At 40.9% G+C, this 20,592-nt stretch overlaps 1 protein-coding gene across 2 annotated transcripts in view; it reads right to left on the bottom strand.

Moving 5' to 3' along the window:
- Window positions 1–14,281: 14,281 nt before the first annotated feature.
- IRS2 (insulin receptor substrate 2) overlaps window positions 14,282–20,592 on the bottom strand; it is a 35,788-nt gene continuing 29,477 nt past the window's right edge. For both annotated transcript variants that reach the window (XM_077297016.1, XM_077297017.1), the window contains exon 3: window positions 14,282–16,569. In XM_077297016.1, coding sequence (XP_077153131.1) covers window positions 16,565–16,569 — 5 coding nt within the window. In that variant the 3' untranslated portion in view covers window positions 14,282–16,564. The remainder of the gene's footprint in view (window positions 16,570–20,592) is intronic.

The following is a 20,592-nucleotide window of genomic DNA, read 5'->3' as shown; positions in this document are numbered from 1 at the left end:
TTATTCGTTCGCTGATTGGTCTCGGCAGCTGCCTATCATGGCTGCCGCGACCAATCAGCGACGCGCACAGTCCGGAAGAAAATGGCCGCTCCTTACTCCCCGCACTCACTGCCCGGCGCCCGCATACACCCCTCCGCTCACCGCTCACACAGGGTTAATGCCGGTGGTAATGGACCGCGTTATGCCGCGGGTAACGCACTCCGTTACTGCCGCTATTAACCCTGTGTGACCAAGTTTTTTACTATTGACGCAGCCTATGCAGCGCCAATAATAAAAACATCTAATGTTAAAAATAATAAAAACAATAAAAAATGATTATATACTCATCTACGCCGACTTTCCCGCTCCTTGCGATGCAACCGGCACGTTCCGGTGCACGGATGGTCTGGCAGAAGGACCTGCCATGACGTCACGGTCATGTGACCGCGACGTCATCACAAGTCCTGCATGCCTGCGCTGAAAGGACCTGCCGTGACGTCACGGTCACGTGACCGCGACACTGTCACGTGACCGCGACGTCATCACAGCCTGGGACCGGAAGCGGCTGGCTGCACCCGACACAGGCGACACAGCTACAACGGGCCAGCGGAAGGTGAGTATGTTTATTTTTTTAACCTGTGTCATACGTGGCTGGGCAATATACTACATAGCTGGGCAATATACTACATGGGCTGTGCAATATACTACATGGCTCTGTGCTGTATACTACATCACTAGGCAATATACTACGTCACTGGGCAATATACTACGTAACTGGGCAATATACTATGTGGCTCTGTGCTGTATACTACGTCACTCGGCAATATACTACGTGGCTCTGTGCTGTATACTACGTGGGCTGGGCAATATACTACGTGGCTGGGCAATATACTACGTGGCTCTGTGCTGTATACTACGTGGGCTGGGCAATATAGTACGTGGCTGTGCAATATACTACGTGGCTGGGCAATATACTATGTGGCTGGGCAATATACTACGTGGCTGAGCAATATACTACGTGGCTCTGTGCTGTATACTACGTCGCTGTGCAATATACTATGTCACTGGGCAATATACCACGTGGCTGGGCAATATACTACGTGGCTGGGCAATATACTACGTGGCTGGGCAATATACTACGTGGCTGGGCAATATACTACGTAGCTGGGCAATATACTACGTGGCTGGGCAATATACTACGTGGACATACATATTCTAGAATACCCGATGATTAGAATCGGGCCACCATCTAGTGCTATATATAAGGAGGCTATGTGGGGCTCATACTGTATATGAGAGGCTATTTGTGGGCTCATACTGTATATAGGAGCTATGTGGGGCTCATGCTGTATATATGTAGGCTAAGTAGGGTTCATGCTGTATATGGAAACTATGTGGGGACTCATGCTGTATATGGGAGCCTGTGAGGCTCATGCTGGATATAGGGAGGCTATGTGGCTTTCATACTGTATATGGAAGGCTATGTGGGCTCAAGCTGTATATGGGAAACTATGTGGGTCTCATGCTGCATATGGGAGGCTATGTGGGGGCTCACACTGTATATGGAAGGCTATGTGGGCTTCACACTGTTTATGGGAGGCTACATAGGGCTCACACTGTTTATTGGAGACTATGTGGGACTCATGCTGTATATAGGAGGCTATGTGGGGACTCATACTGTATATGGGAGTCTATATGAGGCTCATGCTGTATATAGGAGGCTATGTGGGGCTTATGCTGTATATTGGGTGGCTATGTTGGGGATCATACTGTATATGGGAGGCAATGTGGGGGCTCATACTGTATATAGTGGGCTATGTGAGGGTTCTTATGATATATAGGGGTGGTGTGTGTACTTATACTTTATATAAGGGGCTGTGTTCGGGCTCATATGGTATATAGGGTAATGTCAGCATACTTAATTCTGCCCAATATTAAGTCATACAATTAATATAAAATAATTATAATTAATATGTTAATATTAATATTGGGAAAAACCAAAAAAGATGGCCTACGTCTAATATCAAGAGAGAAAAAAACAATAAATTACAGAAAAGACCTAAAAAATATTATTTAATAACAATAATTAAAATATAGAACTACAAACCACACATAAGCAACCAATGGCAGGGAACCCAAAAAAGAGGATCAGATAGTTGTTGAATACAAATAATCACTAGTAAGGAAAGGGCTAGGGAAGATAGACGTGCCTCGCCCTACGAAAATCCCTTCCTAATTTATTGTTTTTTTCTCTCTTAATATTAATATTGAGCAGAATTAATTTCAGCCTGTTGGTTCAACCCTCCATAACAGTCACAGTGTCTCATCTGGAACCTTGGGAACATTAATTGCCCACCACTGTGAATATTGAGGGTCACACTGGATGGACCCCAAATTATATGCCACCAGTGTTTGTGACAAGAAAATACTTAAAACTGAAATCATTTCTGTATCTTTACTGTTTGCTTCCACCATGTAGATCCTACTGTAGAGCGGTAGCTGGGCTTTACTTCACTAGGGGAAAAACGTTCAGTTCACTGCCATGGCAGCGCATCTAAAATAGCCTAGTCAAGACAAGGTGGCTTGCTTGGTAAACACCTCACCAGTCAGTGGGCACCCAGCAGCACATGCCCTAATTGCCCGCTAAGTGACACCTCTTCTGATCTGATTTTCTGACAGGTAAAGGAATGGTTGAAGTTGTATATACACCGTAGGTTCCTCAGCTGTCTTTACTCTAGATCAGATGCTCCAGCTCATTCTTGTAATTTTATTTATACTGTAGTTACTTTTTATTTTTACTTTTAGTGCTACAATCAATGGCAAAGACCCAGACTGTTTGTTGAAAAGTCAGAATCAAAGTGCCCTATATCATGCATGGAGTCAGATGGGACATTGCTTAGCGGACCACTGTAATGTGTATATGTAGCTACTGTATGTTCATGTGATTGATGCCTGTATAAATGCAATTATTTTTAAGCCATTTCAAATTGCTTTTCCAAAGACATATTGATTTAAATAGCAACTTACTGTAAATTGTAACAATCGTTTCATTTATTTCTGCTTTCTTTCTATAATGTTCAATTATGAACATGACACTTAATCTTTGTTAGGACCATAGCTTCTCTCTTAGGGAGACTATAATAGTGTTGCCTTTCTGACAAATGATGGAGCAGTGATCTGTAAATGTAGCTGCTTTAGTGACCGGACAAAAAAAAATGACACATTTACAGTGAACAATAGCCTAACCTGTCTGAACTACAACATAGCTTAGAATATAGGAAAACAATAGGTAAGTCGTTATACACTGGTGGTTAGAGGTTTTCAGCCACAATTTCTAGGGTCATTTGTACACAAAATGTGCAATTTCACATTTTTCGATATGTCTTCTCCCTTTAAATAACATAACATTTTAGTTAGAAAATATATCAAATAGTATCTTAGTTTGCTTTCCATATTTGTCACACTTTCGACAATAAAAATCTCCCGAGTAGTGCCAATTGGTTTAAACAGACTGGTTTCTTTAAAGAGAAATCACTGCCCACATTTTGAGCTAGGTAAACCATTAATATGGGCATACAGGTTATAGAATGAAGAAGACAGGGATCCCTGTCTGTCTCACATCTCATGTCTTGTTGCAGAGAAATGATTTTTTATGACTTTATGCACTTTTCTTCTGTGCAGGTACCAGCGAGTCGCTGATACTTTGAGTCCAATGTTGGGAGTACGCCTTTACTGTGCACTGGAGAACACTGGGATCGGAAATACCAGTGACTCGCCGACACCTGTGCAGTAGGAAAGTGAAGCCTGTGACCTTAAAAAAGTGGAATACGGAGGAGGAACATAGGAAGATGGATGCGCAAGATTTCATCTTAAGCACCCAATGTCACAGGGACGTATGAATGATGAGGGGCAAGAAAGATGCTAATGAAGTGCAGAGGCAGCGTTTTCTTCCTACAGCAGCCTGCCCAGAGCCTGGAAGAGATCATTATCATAAAGTCACATAATATGATTTCTCAGCATCAAGATATAAGATGTGATACAGACAGTTGTCATTTTTTTATTCACTCTATAACCTGTATGCCCATATTAATGGTTTACTAGCTCAAATGTGGTGACAGATTCCCTTTAAGTAACAGCCTATGGACAAGTTTTGAGCGGAAAGCACCCATGATTTTGTAGACTCATACAACTCTTTTTAAGAATAACTAAACTTTTGTTTTTCCAATAAATTTTGACTACCATGGAAAATTATAAAACTTTGCAAATTGTTTTATATGTAGATTTGTTTTCATTCCTGGCAAAAAAAATGCATGGAAGTTGCTTCCAAACAGTGTATGTAATTAACTACAGGGATAAGTTACTGCAGGGGAAGGCTGAAACTGTCAGAGATTGATCTGAGTGTCATACGATTCCTTGACACGAGAGAATCGTGCCACAGGTGTGAAGAGGATGGAGAATGTCATTTCTCCATCTTCTCAATTATCTCTGTGAGCATACATCGGACTGCACTCGAATGACATCCGAGTGCAGGCCAATGTTTCACACGCACCCAGACTTGTATGGGTACCTGGAATCCAATCCTCGGATGCGCTTGGAGCATGTCGCATACATACAAGTGCTTCTCACTAAATTAGAATATCATCTAAAAGTTAATTTATTTCCGTTCTTCAATAAAAAAAAGCGAAACTCATATATTATAGAGTCATTACAAAGTGATCTATTTCAAGTGTTTATGTTGATGATTATGGGTTACAGCCAATGAAAACCCGAAAGACATTATCTCAGTAAATTAGAATACTTTATAACACCAGCTTGAAAAATTATTTTAGAATCCGACATGTTGGTCTACTGATATGTAAGTTCAGTAAATGCACTCAATACTTAGTTGGGGCTCCTTTTCATCATTCACTGCATCAATGTGACCTGGCATGGAGGCGATCAGCCTGTAGCACTGCTGAGGTGTAATAGAAGCCCAGGTTTCTTTGATAGCAGCCTTCAGCTCATCTGCATTGTTGGGTCTGGTGTCTGTCATCTTCCTCTTGGCAATACCCCATAGAATCTCTATGGAGTTAAGGTCAGGCGAGTTTGCTGCCAATCAAGCACAGTGGTACGTTGTTTTTAAACCAGGTATTGGCACTTTTGGCAGTGTGGACAGGTGCCAAGTCCTGCTGGAGAATGAAATTTCCATCTTCAAAAAGCTTGTTGGCAGAGGGAATCATTAAGAGTTCTAAAATGTCCAGGTAGATGACTGCACTGACTTTGGTCTTGATCTCTCAAAGCCTCATGACAAACTGCTAGGTCATTGGACAGAATTTGGTGCATAAAAGGTTGTCCTCTTGAGCAAATGAAATATTGTAGTAATGATATTTAGATTTATTTAGATGACATGGACCTGCATACCTGCAGGTCCACATCATCTGCTTCTGTAAGGTACTAGAAGGAGATCACAGGATGCAGTGTTATGTCTACTGTAAGGTATGGGGTGGGCAATTCACAACATCGGCACCTAAAGGTCATATGAGAGAATAAAAATCATACAATACCCCTTCATGAATGAAGTAGGCATATTACAAAATGGTTTGGACAAATATCTACTTTAAGTGGGCTTAACCCCCAATTTATGAAGTACTATTATGTCATATGTTGGGTACCAGCTTTTCAAGAAGGCTCAGGAGAGCCTGCATTATTGCCAGCAGATGATGGCTGTTATTCATCCATAATCTGCCTAAAGTAGAACTAAGTTGAGCAGACATCTGCCAGTTGCTGATGCAGAAAAAAAATACTATAAGTGATCTAAAGGTGTACCCAAAAGTGGTATCAATAAAAAAAAAAAAAAAATCAGTTCAGGGTACACAAAAAAACTAACAAAAAAAAAAACTAAAAAAAAACAACTAGCCCTCTCATAGCTCCATCAACTCAAAATGAAACGTTATCTATGAATCTTGGAACATGATCTCGCAAAAAAAAAAAATAATTTTCATTTTGTTTTCACTATATACCGTGGAACCTGGAATCCCCATTTCTGGTTTGTGTTCAGTAAAGGAGGGATCTTTCTGTTTAAGTTAATGACCAATGCTGTATGTAAAGGGCAGTTAGGAGAGGGAGATCGACTGACTGACTCATTTCAATAGCTAACCCAACCCCTTCTCTGCCTTTACAGGAGTGTTCAAAATAACAGCACTCCAATATGACTAACCAGATTAATCACTGTTTTTGGTATAAATTATATTACAACTTGTCAAACAATTTACCAGTTGGTGCAGTAGATTCTAAACAAAACCAACAGACTCAGCATTCATGATTGCATGTTTTTGACTCTGCATTAGGCTAGGTTCACATTGCGTTAGTGGGTGATCGCTAACGGACAGCGTTGCACGGCGAAAATGTCGCAATTAACGCCGTGCAACGGGTCCGTTAGCGCACCCATTGACAGCAATGTCAATTTCGCCTGCAGCGCATCACTAGCGCGTGCCTTTTTCGGCTCGCGCTAGTGATGTGCCGTTCTTCTGTGACGCGCCTCTGACGCTGCTTGCAGCGTCCGCGGCGCGCCCGAGGTCCGTTCCCCGCTCTCGCAGATCGGGGATCTGCGAGAGCGGGGACGTTAACGCGACCCCTGAACGCGGCCCCTAAATAAACATTGCGTTAGCGCAATCCGCTAGCGCTAAATGGATTGCCCTAACGCAATGTGAACATAGCCTTAAATTAAAAGGGGGTGTGTTCAAAATAATAGCAGTGTGGAGTTCAATTAGTGAGATCAATCATTCTGTGAAGAAATAGATGTGAATCAGGTGGTCCATATTTAAGGGTGATGACAGGACATGTTGTACATGCATTTCTCTTTGAAAGCCTGAGAAATATGGGTCAATCGATACATTGTTCAGAAGAACAGTGTACTTTGATTAAAAAGTTGATTGGAGAGGGTAAAACTCATAAAGGAGTGCAGAAAATAATAGGCTGTTCAGCTAAAATGATCTCCAGTGCTTTAACCCCTTCACCCCCAAGGGTGGTTTGCACGTTAATGACCGGGCCAATTTTTACAATTCTGACCACTGTCCATTTATGAGGTTATAACTCTGGAACGCTTCAACGGATCTTGGCGATTCTGACATTGTTTTCTCGTGACATATTGTACTTCATGATAGCGGTAAAATTTCTTCGATATAACTTGCGTTTATTTGTGAAAAAAACTAATATTTGGCGAAAATTTTTAAAATTTCGCAATTTTCCAACTTTGAATTTTTATGCCCTTAAATCACAGACATATGTCACGCAAAATACTTAATAAGTAACATTTCCCACATGTCTACTTTACATCAGCACAATTTTGGAACCAAAATTTTTTTTTGTGACGGAGTTATAAGGGTTAAAAGTTGACCAGCAATTTCTCATTTTTACAACACCATTTTTTTTAGGGACCACATCTCATTTGAAGTCATTTTGAGGGGTCTATATGATAGAAAATACCCAAGTGTGACACCATTCTAAAAACTGCACCCCTCAAGGTACTCAAAACCACTTTCAAGAAGTTTATTAACCCTTCAGGTGTTTCACAGGAATTTTTGGAATGTTTAAATAAAAATTAAAAGGTATCAACCACTGAGGACTCTCAATTCTAAATATTTTTCTAAATAAAAATTAACATTTAAATTTTTTTTACACAAAATTTATTTCAGCTCCAATTTGTTTTATTTTACCAAGGGTAACAGGAGAAAATAGACCCCAAAATTTGTTGTACAATTTGTCCTGAGTACGCTGATACCCCATATGTGGGGGTAAACCACTGTTTGGGCGCATGGCAGAGCTCGGAAGGAAAGGAGCGCCATTTGACTTTTCAATGCAAAACTGACTGGAATTGAGATGGGACGCCATGTTGCATTTGGAGAGCCTCTGATGTGCCTAAACATTGAAACCCCCCCACAAGTGACACCAGTTTGGAAAGTAGACCCCCTAAGGAACTTATCTAGATGTGTGGTGAGCACTTTGACCCAACAAGTGCTTCACAGAAGTTTATAATGCAGAGCCGTAAAAATAAAAAATCATATTTTTTCACAAAAATGATCTTTTCGCCCCCAATTTTTTATTTTCCCAAGGGTAAGAGAAGAAATTGGACACCAAAAATTGTTGTGCAATTTGTCCTGAGTACGCTGATACCCCATATGTGGGTGTAAACCATTGTTTGGGCGCAGGGCAGAGCTCGGAAGGGAAGGAGCGCCATTTGACTTTTCAATGCAAAATTGACTGGAATTAAGATGGGATGCCATGTTGCGTTTGGAGAGCCCCTGATGTGCCTAAACATTAAAAACCCCCACAAGTGACACCATTTTGGAAAGTAGACCCCCTAAGGAACTTATCTAGATGTGTTTTGAGAGCTTTGAACCCCCAAGTGTTTCACTACAGTTTATAACGCAGAGCCGTGAAAATAAAAATTCTTTTTTTTTTCACAAAAATGATTTTTTAGCCCCCAGTTTTGTATTTTCACAAGGGTATCAGGATAAATTGGACCCCAAACTTTCTTGTCCAATTTGTCCTGAGTACGCTGATACCCCATATGTGGGGGGGAACCACTGTTTGGGCGCATGACAGAGCTCGGAAGGGAAGGAGCACCATTGGGAATGCAGACTTAAATGGATTGGTCTGCAGGCGTCACGTTGCATTTGCAGAGCCCCTGATGTACCCAAACAGTACAAACCCCCCACAAGTGACCCCATATTGGAAACTAGACCCCCCAAGGAACTTATCTAGATGTGTTGTGAGAACTTTGAACCCCCAAGTGTTTCACTACAGTTTATAACGCAGAGCCGTGAAAATAAAAATTCTTTTTTTTTTTTCACAAAAATGATTTTTTAGCCCCCAGTTTTGTATTTTCACAAGGGTATCAGGATAAATTGGACCCCAAAAGTTGTTGTCCAATTTGTCCTGAGTACGCTGATACCCCATATGTGGGGGGGAACCACTGTTTGGGCGCATGACAGAGCTCGGAAGGGAAGGAGCGCCATTTGGAATGCAGACTTAAATGGATTGGTCTGCAGGCGTCACGTTGCATTTGCAGAGCCCCTGATGTACCCAAACAGTACAAACCCCCCACAAGTGACCCCATATCGGAAACTAGACCCCCCAAGGAACTTATCTAGATGTGTTGTGAGAACTTTGAACCCCCAAGTGTTTCACTACAGTTTACAACGCAGAGCCGTGAAAATAAAAAATCTTTTTTTTTCCACAAAACTTATTTTTTGGCCCCCAGTTTTGTATTTTTCCAAGGGTAGCAGGAGAAATTGGACCCCAAAAGATGATGTCCAATTTGTCCTGAGTACGCTGATACCCCATATGTTGGGGTAAACCCCTGTTTGGGCACACGGGAGAGCTCTGAAGGGAAGGAGCACTGTTTTCCTTTTTCAACGCAGAATTGGCTGGAATTCAGATCGGATGCCATGTCCGGTTTGGAGAGCCCCTGATGTGCCTAAACAGTGGAAACCCCCCAATTATAACTGAAACCCTAATCCAAACACACCCCTTACCCTAATCACAACAGTAACCCTAACCACTCCTCTAACCCAGACACACCCAACCCTATTCCCAACCGTAAATGTAATCCAAACCCTAACCCTATCTTTAGCCCCAACCCTAACTGTAGCCCCAACCCTAGCCCCAATCCTAACCCTAGCCCTAACCCTAGCAATAACCCTAGCCCTATCACTAGCCCTAACACTAGCCGTAACACTAGCCCTAACCCTAGCCCTAACCCTAGCCCCAACTCTAACCCTAGCCCTAACCCTAGCCCCAACCCTAGCCCTAACCCCAACCCTAACCCTAGCCCTAACCCTAGTCCTAACCCTTGCCCTAACCCTAACCCTAACTCTAGTCCTAACTCTAGCCCTAACCCTAACCCTAATGGGAAAATGGAAATAAATACATTTTTTTATTTTTTTATTTTTCCCAAACTAAGGGGGTGATGAAGGGGGGTTTGATTTACTTTTATAGCGGGTTTTTTAGCGGATTTTTATGATTGGCAGCCGTCACACACTGAAAGATGCTTTTCATTGCAAAAAATATTTTTTGCGTTACCACATTTTGAGAGCTGTAATTTTTCCATATTTGAGTCCACAGAGTCATGTGAGATCTTGTTTTTTGCGGGACGAGTTGACGTTTTTATTGGTAACATTTTCGGACACGTGGCATTTTTTGATCGCTTTTTATTCCGATTTTTGTGAGGCAGAGTGATCAAAAACCAGCTATTCATGAAATTCTTTTGGGGGAGGCGTTTATACCGTTCCGCGTTTGGTAAAACTGATAAAGCAGTTTTATTCGACGGGTCAGTACGATTACAGCGATATGTCATTTATATCATTTTTTTTATGTTTTGGCGCTTTTATACGATAAAAACTATTTTATAGAAAAAATAATTATTTTGGTATCGCTTTATTCTTAGGAGTATAACTTTTTTATTTTTTTGCTGATGATGCTGTATGGCGGCTCGTTTTTTGCGGGACAAGATGACGTTTTCAGCGGTACCATGGTTATTTATGTCAGTCTTTTTGATCGCGTGTTATTCCACTTTTTGTTCGGCGGTATGATAATAAAGCGGTTTTTTGCCTCGTTTTTTTTTTTTTTCTTACGGTGTTTACTGAAGGGGTTAACTAGTGGGGCAGTTTTATAGGTTCGGTCGTTACGGACGCGGCGATACTAAATATGTGTACTTTTATTGTTTTATTTATTTTATTTAGCTAAAGAAATGTATTTATGGGAATAATATATATTTTTTTTTCTTTATTTAGGATATTTTTTTTATTTTTATTTTTTACACACATGTGGGGAATTTTTTTTTACTTTTTTACTTTGTCCCAGGGGGGGACATTACAGATCATTGATCTGACAGTGTGCACAGCACTCTGTCAGATCGACGATCTGCTGTGCAGGGCTGCAGGCTTACCAAGTGTCTGCTCTGAGCAGGCACTCGGTAAGCCACCTCCCTCCCTGCAGGACCCGGATGCCGCGGCCATCTTGGATCCGGGACCTGCGGCGAGGAGGGAGGTAGGAGACCCTCGGAGCAACGCGATCACGTCGCGTTGCTCCGGGGGTCTCAGGGAAGCCTGCAGGGAGCCCCCTCCCTGCACGATGCTTCACCATACCGCCGGTACACCGCGATCATGTTTGATCGCGGTGTGCCGGGGGTTAATGTGCCGGGGGCGGTCCGTGACCGCTCCTGGCACATAGTGTCGGATGTCAGCTGCGATATGCAGCTGACACCCGGCCGCGATCGGCCGCGCTCCCCCCGTGAGCGCGGCCGATCGCGTATGACGTACTATCCCGTCGGTGGTCATACGGGCCCACCCCACCTCGACGGGATAGTACGTCAGATGTCAGAAAGGGGTTAAAATGGAAAGCCAAACCAGAGAGGCGTAGAAGAAAATGGAAGACTACCATTGGAATGGATGGCAGAATAGCCAGAATGGCAAAGGCCCAGCCAATGATCAGCTCCAGGATGATGGAAAAGTCTCAAGTTACCTGTGAGTTTTGTGACAGTTAGGTTGGAGTCACACTACCGTACAACACGGTCGAGTGCTATGTGATAAGATATCGCATAGCACTCACCCCAGTGTTACTCTATGGAGCAGCTCAGATCTGCAATTATTTTCTCATGCCAAATCTATGATTAGCAGCAAGACTCCGCTCACTCGCACAAATATAAAGTCTATGGGTGCAAGTGACAACGCACAGCACTCAGATATCATCCGAGTGCAGTACGATATAAGCCAACAATGGCAGCATCGGATGCCATACGTTGGTGTGACTCCGGGCTTAGAAGATGCTTGTGTGAAGCTAATCTCTTACCAAGAAGTCCCCGCAAAGTCCCACTGTTAAAAAAAAAGATATGTACTAAAGCAGATACAATGTGTCAAAGAACACACCAACTGGCCTAAAAAGAAATGGAGAAACATTTTGTGGACTGATGAAAGTAAATTTGTTCTTTTTGATAGAACACTTGTGGGGTGACATTAAAATTGCCGGTTTTGAGGCAAAGCCAACAAATGCCAAAAAAATTTGGGATGTAGTCTAAGCCATCCTGGGCTGGAATAACAGTTGACAGGTTCCAGAAGTTGGTTGACTCTATGCAACATAGATATGAAGCAGTTCTAAAAGACTGTGTATCCAACTAAATATTAGGTTAGCGATTCACAAGAATGCTAAATCCACAAAAACCAATAAAAAAACATTTTGAATTTGTAAAGACAAATGAAGACAATGTGTTTTTTTTTTTTAAGAACAGCCCAATGTTCATCTTTGGATATTTTCTCTAAAGTAGTTTGCAATTTGTCTCTTCAGAGAGGAAGAGGACTAGAATTCTAGTGCCCTCTATTGGAAGTAGCAATCCTAAAAGTCAATGTTGACCTTTTAATGAGCCTTGTCACATGATTTATTATAAAAGCCAAAACCTCAAATTTGAAGTGTTTCGGGGTACTGTCGCTTGTCACTTTAAAGTAGTTAAAATGTATATACGTCATGATCCAGACCAGGTTTTGAGTCCTGTCTTCCCCTTTTTCCGGTCTGGTCATGCTAGGGGCTAACAATTTCAGCCTCAGTCTGGTCTCAGGTTTGTTATTTATCCACGCTGTGCCCTGCAGACCATGTCAGTTATAGTTCTGCCTACGGTGTGTGTAGTCGACTCTGGTATATCCTGATTTGTCCTGCTGCTTTAGCTGCCTGAACCCGTGTTTTCCCCTGTTCCCATCTTGAATCAGTGTTTCCCTTTAGTGTGCAGACCCCACCCCCTGGTTTTGACTAGGCTTGTATCCTGACCTGTTTTTGTCTTCTGTCTTTGGCTTATCTGCTCCTTACTTTTACTGACTTCTTGGCTTGTCTCTGACTGTGTTTTGCCTTTTCCTTTGGTACTGCGCTACTGACTACATAGAACCGGCTTGTTTGACTATTCTGCTGCCACCTGTGGTAGCCTCACTGCTGCACTGCAGGTCAGCTCTGTTAGGTGCAGACCTGCTTCCTCTCTACTGCCATCTAGTGAAGCCTGCACCTACCTGCATTGCAGCAGCATGACAATACATTTCTCTTTTCTCTTCATGTTTTGAATTCAAAAACAGTGTGCAATGTTCCCAATGCATGGAAATAAACACTAGTATAAAGATTTTGTGATTAACTCATGTTATTGAACATACCGCTATTTTGAACACTACTGTACATCGGCAATTGCAGAGGAGGAAAGCTTTGCAATCATTATCACAAGCTAAACTGGTCTATCACCCTGAAGAGTAAACAAAAGAATCCGAATATAAAAATTATGTTAGGGTTAACTGAGATCTTGTTTCGGTAATGGAAGTCCGTAAACACAGAATTAAGCCAGGTTAAAAATCGGAGACCAGGGCTGTGGAGTTGGTAAGCCAAACCTCCAAATCCTCAATTTCCCTAACTGCACAGCACAGCAATGCCTCACTACTGAGAATGTACATAAAGTGAAGCACTTTATCTAAAGTTCATCTAAACTAAAAGCCGAGATCCTTAGATCAGGAACAGAACAGACATTTCTAGGACATTTCATAACTTTCTCACATTCTTATGAAAACATTTACAGCACATCCTGCATTGAACTACTGTATTATATATTTTAGAAGTTAGAGTCGGACCATTTTATACAGACTCCACCAAAATGGACACCGGCTCAGACTCCACAGCCCTGTCAGAGACCCCTAAAATATGTCACGTTGACCCCGTGTTAGAAAATATGATCCTATCAAATTGTACATCCTAGCAGAAAGAGTACAGTTGTTGTATAAAACTGTGAGAAAGAAAAAGAAGAGTCTTGGATATTTCTTCTGCACACATTAGTTACTTCGTAGACAGTCTGGTTGAAATCATGAGTGCAAGATGTGCGCCACAACGTTGGACACTCTTCAGTATGAAAGATTTTATGAGAATTCAGAAATGACATTTTATACCTCTAATTAAAAAAAAAAAAAAAAAAGTATAAATAGAGAACAGATGAGGACAGTTTTCTTTAAAAAAAAAAATCACCCATATCTTTATTGTTATAAAAGATGGCAAGGGGAAAAAAGAAAAAAAAAAGTCAGCAATAACAGCAAATGGCATAAGCCAAATAAAAATATAATATGGACTACAGAGAACTGACATAGTACCATCTGTCATTTAGATTAAATAATGAATATAATAAATTATAGCAAACATTAACTGTAGCGGTGCACACCATTATCCCAATTATGTCATAATGAAAAATGTAAGAATAAATTAGAATAATATCATTTTTGAAGTTACAAATCCACAGAAAGCACACTCAAAATCCTATCATAAATAATGTATTTATTGCATATGGCTATTAAGACAGCATCCAAGATCAATAAAGACTATATACAATGTACTACCCTATGTTTGTTGTCTCCAGCAGCATCATATCATTTATCATTAAATATAGGAATACATATATTTATTCCCACTGTACATCGGAAGACACTGCAAGATAAGTAACGTCTCTTGTCATACCACGATTGAAATATATTTAACATCTTGATATTCAGAAACAATATGTACCCAGTAGAGAAAGAATAAAATACTGTTTGATAACCTTTAAGTTTACGATAGCAAAATATCTTAAAATTTAAGGGAGACTGGGCAAGAATGTACAAAGTTTGAACTATACATTAAGATGTTTCTGCAAAACCTGTACATTTTGGTTGCATTCTGTAAACTAAACGTCAGATATTTATATATTGCATATGCTTTATGTGAAATTTACAGAGTTGAGCTTGATGTAAGCCTTTTTTTGCCCAACTACTCTAGTAAATCAATCTTAAAGACATTTTAAACACATATTCTCAGTATAAATCAAACGTTGACGTCAGCAGATAACAACGATCAGTGCTGTTGTGGTTCGTACGTAGCAAATATTAGATTCTATTTCATTTCAAGCCTAGGTCAAAATAGTTTACAAAGTTTAGAAAGTTTTACATCATATTTATATAGAAAACTACACTATACAGAAACAGGCCAATAGCTTGTATGCTGTTTTATGAAGCACTACCTTCCTCTTCCAACAAGAATCAAACTCTAAAAAGGAGCAATAGAAAAAGATATGAATTTACATTCATTTTTGTCTGGCAATACAATCCTTGTTAGTAAGACTTTTGTTGAGCAAGTAGGAAGACGAGAAACTTTTCTAAGTAATCAATTCATATGCAAAATTCACTATGCAAAGCCAGGAAATATTATCTTTGTCCTTTAATTGTTGACCGCCACCATCAGCCTTTATTTCACAGATATTTAACAAAATTGTGACGTTACAGATATGCCCATGTGGAAAGAAAAAGGGGATTTAAAAAAAAAAAAAAAAGTCACGTCTTTCAAAAAACAATGTCCCCTTTAAGTAAGGAACAGTCTTATAATTTCCATCTAAAAATAAGCTATGAGAATGCAGAGCTTTGCTATTCATGTAATATAACACAAATACTGCATTCTCTATAATGAAAGCAACAAAAAGTGCACGTGCCACTTTCGGAGTAACACGTGGACTCGAGGTGGCATCCAGAAGATTTTACTGCAGTGCTTTGTTCAAAAAGGGAAGAACCAGGCTGATCATTTCAGTGTTGCAACAGTGCATCACTTAGGGTAAATACTCCATGAAAAAAGGGAAGTTTTTGGTTAAGAGCAATGCAGCTAGGTGTATGGATTCTTACAATCAATATTAAAATCAATGTAGCTTACACTGAAAAGTACCAAAATGTGAGGAAGGTATTAGGTCATGATAAGTAGGTGTGACCGCACTAAATCACTTGTTGCTAAAAATGTATACCCAAATGATCACTGTTGATAAAAAAAAACAAAAAAAAACACTTTTTCCCCACCATTGGCTGCGCTTATTGTACATACAGTAATGTGCTAGATCAGACTAACGAAAGTGAACTACTAAGGAACTGTGTAGTGCATGCAGCTGTTAGCGTAACAGTCAAATATGTCCATTAGTAGCATTTTTGGTCCATTTGTGGAAACGTGAACTGCACGTGTGCACCAAAGCACTGTTATTGTTCCCTAGTCACTTGCTGCCATGGCGTGTCCATTTTCCAAGTAACCCGTGCAGCCAATAGTTTTGATCCATCAAGCAATAGTGTAAAATTTATCACATGATAATGAGGAACAATTTCTTCAGAATTTTCATTGCACAACCAAAATAATTAAAAAAAACTCTTAATTTATCATTTTTATTTGTCTGAGGTAGGGCAACTGGTAGTCTTCATTTAAAATAAGTCCAATGTTACTGCCATTTCCCAATGTACTGAAGAATAAATAAGGAAGTCATATGAAGGCCTCGTCATTCAATATGGACTTGAAAGTACATGGTTGGTTTTTCATATCGTCCGTGTTAATATGACAGAAGAAAAATAATGCCATTCGGGTACATTGAACCAGGTCTGTGTCGTGGTAGCTCTCTGAAGGATGTCCACCACTTGTGTACCTGAGTGGAAACTTTCCAAACCGCAGGAGCGGAAAGAGTGAGACGTTAGCAGCATTTGGTCACAATGTAAGCCCGCAGATCTCTTCTGTAGCGTGGTGAGGTTTGGAGCCAGCGCTTTCATTCTGAAATATATAAATGGCAGGAACAATTAGTTACATTGTCATAGGTTATTTTATTCTCTCCACACATAAAAAAAGTATATTTATTAAGTAAAATGATCAAACACTTTAACACTGTGCATATCATAAAAATGGTCTAGAAACAAGGTAAGATTTTTTTCTTCCAGAACACACAATTGGAAACATCTTCATTTTATTGACTAAAATGTTTTTTACTATTAAGTTTTATTCCCCAACTTCTATTCCTCCAAAACAACAAACACAGCAGATACTCTCCCGGGTCCTCCAAAAACCACAGTTCTGGTTTCTGTTCGCAGGCTGGAGCACAACTATAGCACATATCACCACTTTGACAGTGTCTACCTCTGCAGAGCCATTGAGCTGATTGACTGCAGGGGCAATGCATGCCATAGCCATGTCACCACTACATCCACCAAACAGTCAGGAACAGTGGATGAGAGCCAGGGCAAAACTTATGTAAGACAAGAACTAGCTCTATATATGTTGTTAGAGGTAAAGGAGCATTTGGGGACAGAAAACATGGAAAACCCATTTAATCATATAGTTCTGCACCAGTTTCAGGATGTAGGATCCCCCGCTACACAATGAAAACCAATAAGGCTCTATGAATCTGAATGATGCACTACTCTGCAGTAGGTACAAATTCCAAATGTACACCTAAAAGCATGGCTGTGGAGTCAGAGTTGTGTAGTCGGTGTTCATTTTGGTGAAGTCAAGAGTTGGTATAATAAATTGGGTACAGTAGTTCAGTGCAATATGTGCTCTAAATGTTTCTATAAGAATTTGGGAAAGTTATGAAATGTCCTATAAGTGTCTCTTCTGTTCCTGATCTAAGATCTCAGCTTTTAGGTGAGATGAATCTGTGCTGCACTTTATGTACATGCTCAGTGGTGAGGCAGGGCTGTGGAGTCGGGAGTCAGGGAAAGTGAGGAGTCAGGGGTTTGGCTTACCGACTCCACAGCCATGGATAAAAAATGTGATCTCCAAATTCTAAAACCATCAGCAACAAAATATAAAAAAGTGTTAAGCCATGTACGCCAAGAGATAATCCATTAAGGGAAATACAGTTTCCCTTCTAAAACCTCCTCTGAAGTGAAAACTCAAAAGGAACATGTTACACTGGTTTATTCTGAAGTCAAGTAAGCATGTAAATTACACTTGACTAGAACTGCTGAAAATATTTGCTTCCCGAAAGTACTTTCCAGAAGTGTTTTTGAATTATTCACCTGTGATCAGGTTACAGCACGCAAAGTGGTAGCATGCCTCACCTGAAGCTCCACTGTTCATTGCTAACCCACTAAGAAATCACACTCGCTGTGCCGCCTGTGATACACGAACAATATTGGAAGAGTATACCAAACCTGACACCGTAGCACAGGGTCTAAAAAATATAACTAGAACATTAACTACGTAAAATATGCGTAAGACCTGGGCAGTCTAAAATACTCTGAATAAGGAGTAGAGGTGACTAATCTGAGTAAAACTGCAAAATAAACAACTGCAAATAATAACGTTCACATTTGCCTGTCATATCCTTATCTTTCTGGCTATTAAGGAGAAGCCGAAAGGGTTAAGGTAGTTCCCTGTGTTCTTGTGAACTGCCACAGGTCTGAATGTGTATTGCCTTTATTGGTGTCCATCTGTCACACTAAAAGGAAAATAGGGAAACTACTGCTTCCTGTCTTAATTCTGCACTGACAGATAAAGTTTGCCAAAGGAGTTGCTCAATGTTTGCTCAGCGATACACTAGAACTAGGTGCTATAATATCACTTGGTATGACCACGAATGAGATGTTGATTTATCATGTCCTGAGTCAACAGCACATTAATATTTGCATCACATCCATCTCCGATGACGTGGGAAAAACATGGAACCTCATCATCAGCCCTGCACTTGGAACACTAGATGACTATCACCTTCAGGTAGTGTACATAAGGAGATTCCCTCAAACAAAGGCAAGCCATGGTTAAACTGCCTACGCTGATGGAAAATTAGGCTGCCAGGCAAACATCGCCTTATTACGTCTTTAGAAAGTCAATTTTAACGAAGAGACAAAAAAACACAAAACAAAAAAAAAAAAACTTAAAAGAGAACTTACTAAATGCCCTGCATAGTTTCAGGTAAGTATACTTTTGCAAAAATGAAGACTGAAATAGATTGCTAGCAAAGTATTCTGCGTTATTCATGTTTATGATGTCAAAAGAAATCTCAAAACCTTCATGAGAGCTGACATGCACCTAACAAATGTCCAATGAGATTTGCCCAACAGATAACTTTTGCACAGGAATCCAAAGCTTGGAATATTCTAGTTAAAACAAAATGGCCAGTACCGATAAGAAAACATTTATTTTAATAATACACTCCAGGATGAAAGGAAGGTTGTCCTGGGCTGCTGCACTATCCCAGCCCATCTTTGAGGGTTTAGCAATTAGCCTCTGGTTATATTACCATGCAAACACAATCTTGGTTTGACAGTCTAGCTTTGTGTCAGCCCCAGGGCTTTCAATGAAGACACACATCACCAGAAGCCAGCAAAACATCTATTTTTCATATGAGCAGGGAAAAATGCTAATCGCTTTCCATTCAAATGAAAACATTTAGACTTGTTTGGTTCTTGGATCCGTGTTTATGTATATGTCAACCTGAAGCAAAATACATGTCTATTTTACAAACCAAGATTTACTGATGCAAGTATTAGCAGAGGATACTGGGACAAGGATGCTGTTTGTCAATGTTGAAAATGGCTCTATTTCCAGCAACGTTAAAGGGTTTGACAAATAGGGTAGTGAGGTTTAATAGACAAGAGTCAGTCGAGTTATCCAATAATTAGAGAATAGCTATAAAAGAACATATTCAACACACACAAAACATTGATGGACACCTTTTTTTTCTGTGTGGGAGAGACCTGCGAGTATCCAAAAAAATACACAAACTCCATGGGGATGTTGTCCTTGGTCAGATTCAACCCCAGGACCCAAGTGCTATAAAGGTAAGAGTGCCCATCAGTGAATTAAAAAAGCAGAATAGATTCTATGTAAAGGTACCTTCACACTGAGCAACTTTACAACGAGAACGACAACGATCCGTGACGTTGCAGCGTCCTGGATAGCGATATCGTTGTGTTTGACACGCAGCAGCGTTCTGGATCCTGCTGTGATATCGCTGGTCGGAGCTAGAAGTCCAGAACTTTATTTCGACGCTGATCACCCGCTGTCATCGCTGGATCGGTGTGTGTGACACCGATCCAGCGATGTGTTCACTTGTAACCAGGGTAAACATTGGGTTACTAAGTGCAGGGCCGCGCTTAGTAACCCGATATTTACCCTGGTTACCATTGTAAAAGTAAAAAAAAAAAAAACAGTACATACTCACCTTCTGAAGTCTGTCATGTCCCCCGGCGTCCACGCGCTGCTGCAGAGAGCTTTCCCTGCACTGTGTCAGCGCCAGCCGTAAAGCAGAGCACAGCGGTGACGTCACCGCTGTTACTGCCGGCGCCGCTGACACATTCAGTGCAGGGAAGCTCTCTGCAGCAGCGCGTGGACGCCGGGGGACGTGACAGACTTCAGAAGGTGAGTATGTGTTTTTTTTTTACTTTTATAATGGTAACCAGGGTAAATATTGGGTTACTAAGCGCGGCCCTGCACTTAGTAACCCGATGTTTACCCTGATTACCCGGGTGCTGCAGGGGGACTTCGGCATCGTTGAAGACAGTTTCAACGATGCCGAAGTCTTTCCCCTGATCGTTGGTCGCTGGAGAGAGCTGTCTGTGTGACAGCTCCCCAGCGACCACACAACGACTTACCAACGATCACGATCGCTGGTCGTGATCGTTGGTAAGTAGTTTAGTGTGACGGTACCTTTAACTGTGTAGCACTTAATTTTCCTTTGGCGATGCTGCAGGAAATTTAAACACATACTGCATATTCCCCACAGATGGGGAGTACCCGCAGCAGGACAACTAGTGACCAGCTACCAGTTAAATATATTTCCAAAGGAGACAATCA

Source organism: Ranitomeya variabilis, chromosome 3 (assembly GCF_051348905.1).
Source record: "Ranitomeya variabilis isolate aRanVar5 chromosome 3, aRanVar5.hap1, whole genome shotgun sequence".
In the NCBI taxonomy this organism is placed as follows: Eukaryota; Metazoa; Chordata; class Amphibia; order Anura; family Dendrobatidae; genus Ranitomeya; species Ranitomeya variabilis.
Note: the sequence above shows the minus strand (reverse complement) of the source record. Positions and strands in the feature narration are given on the sequence as shown.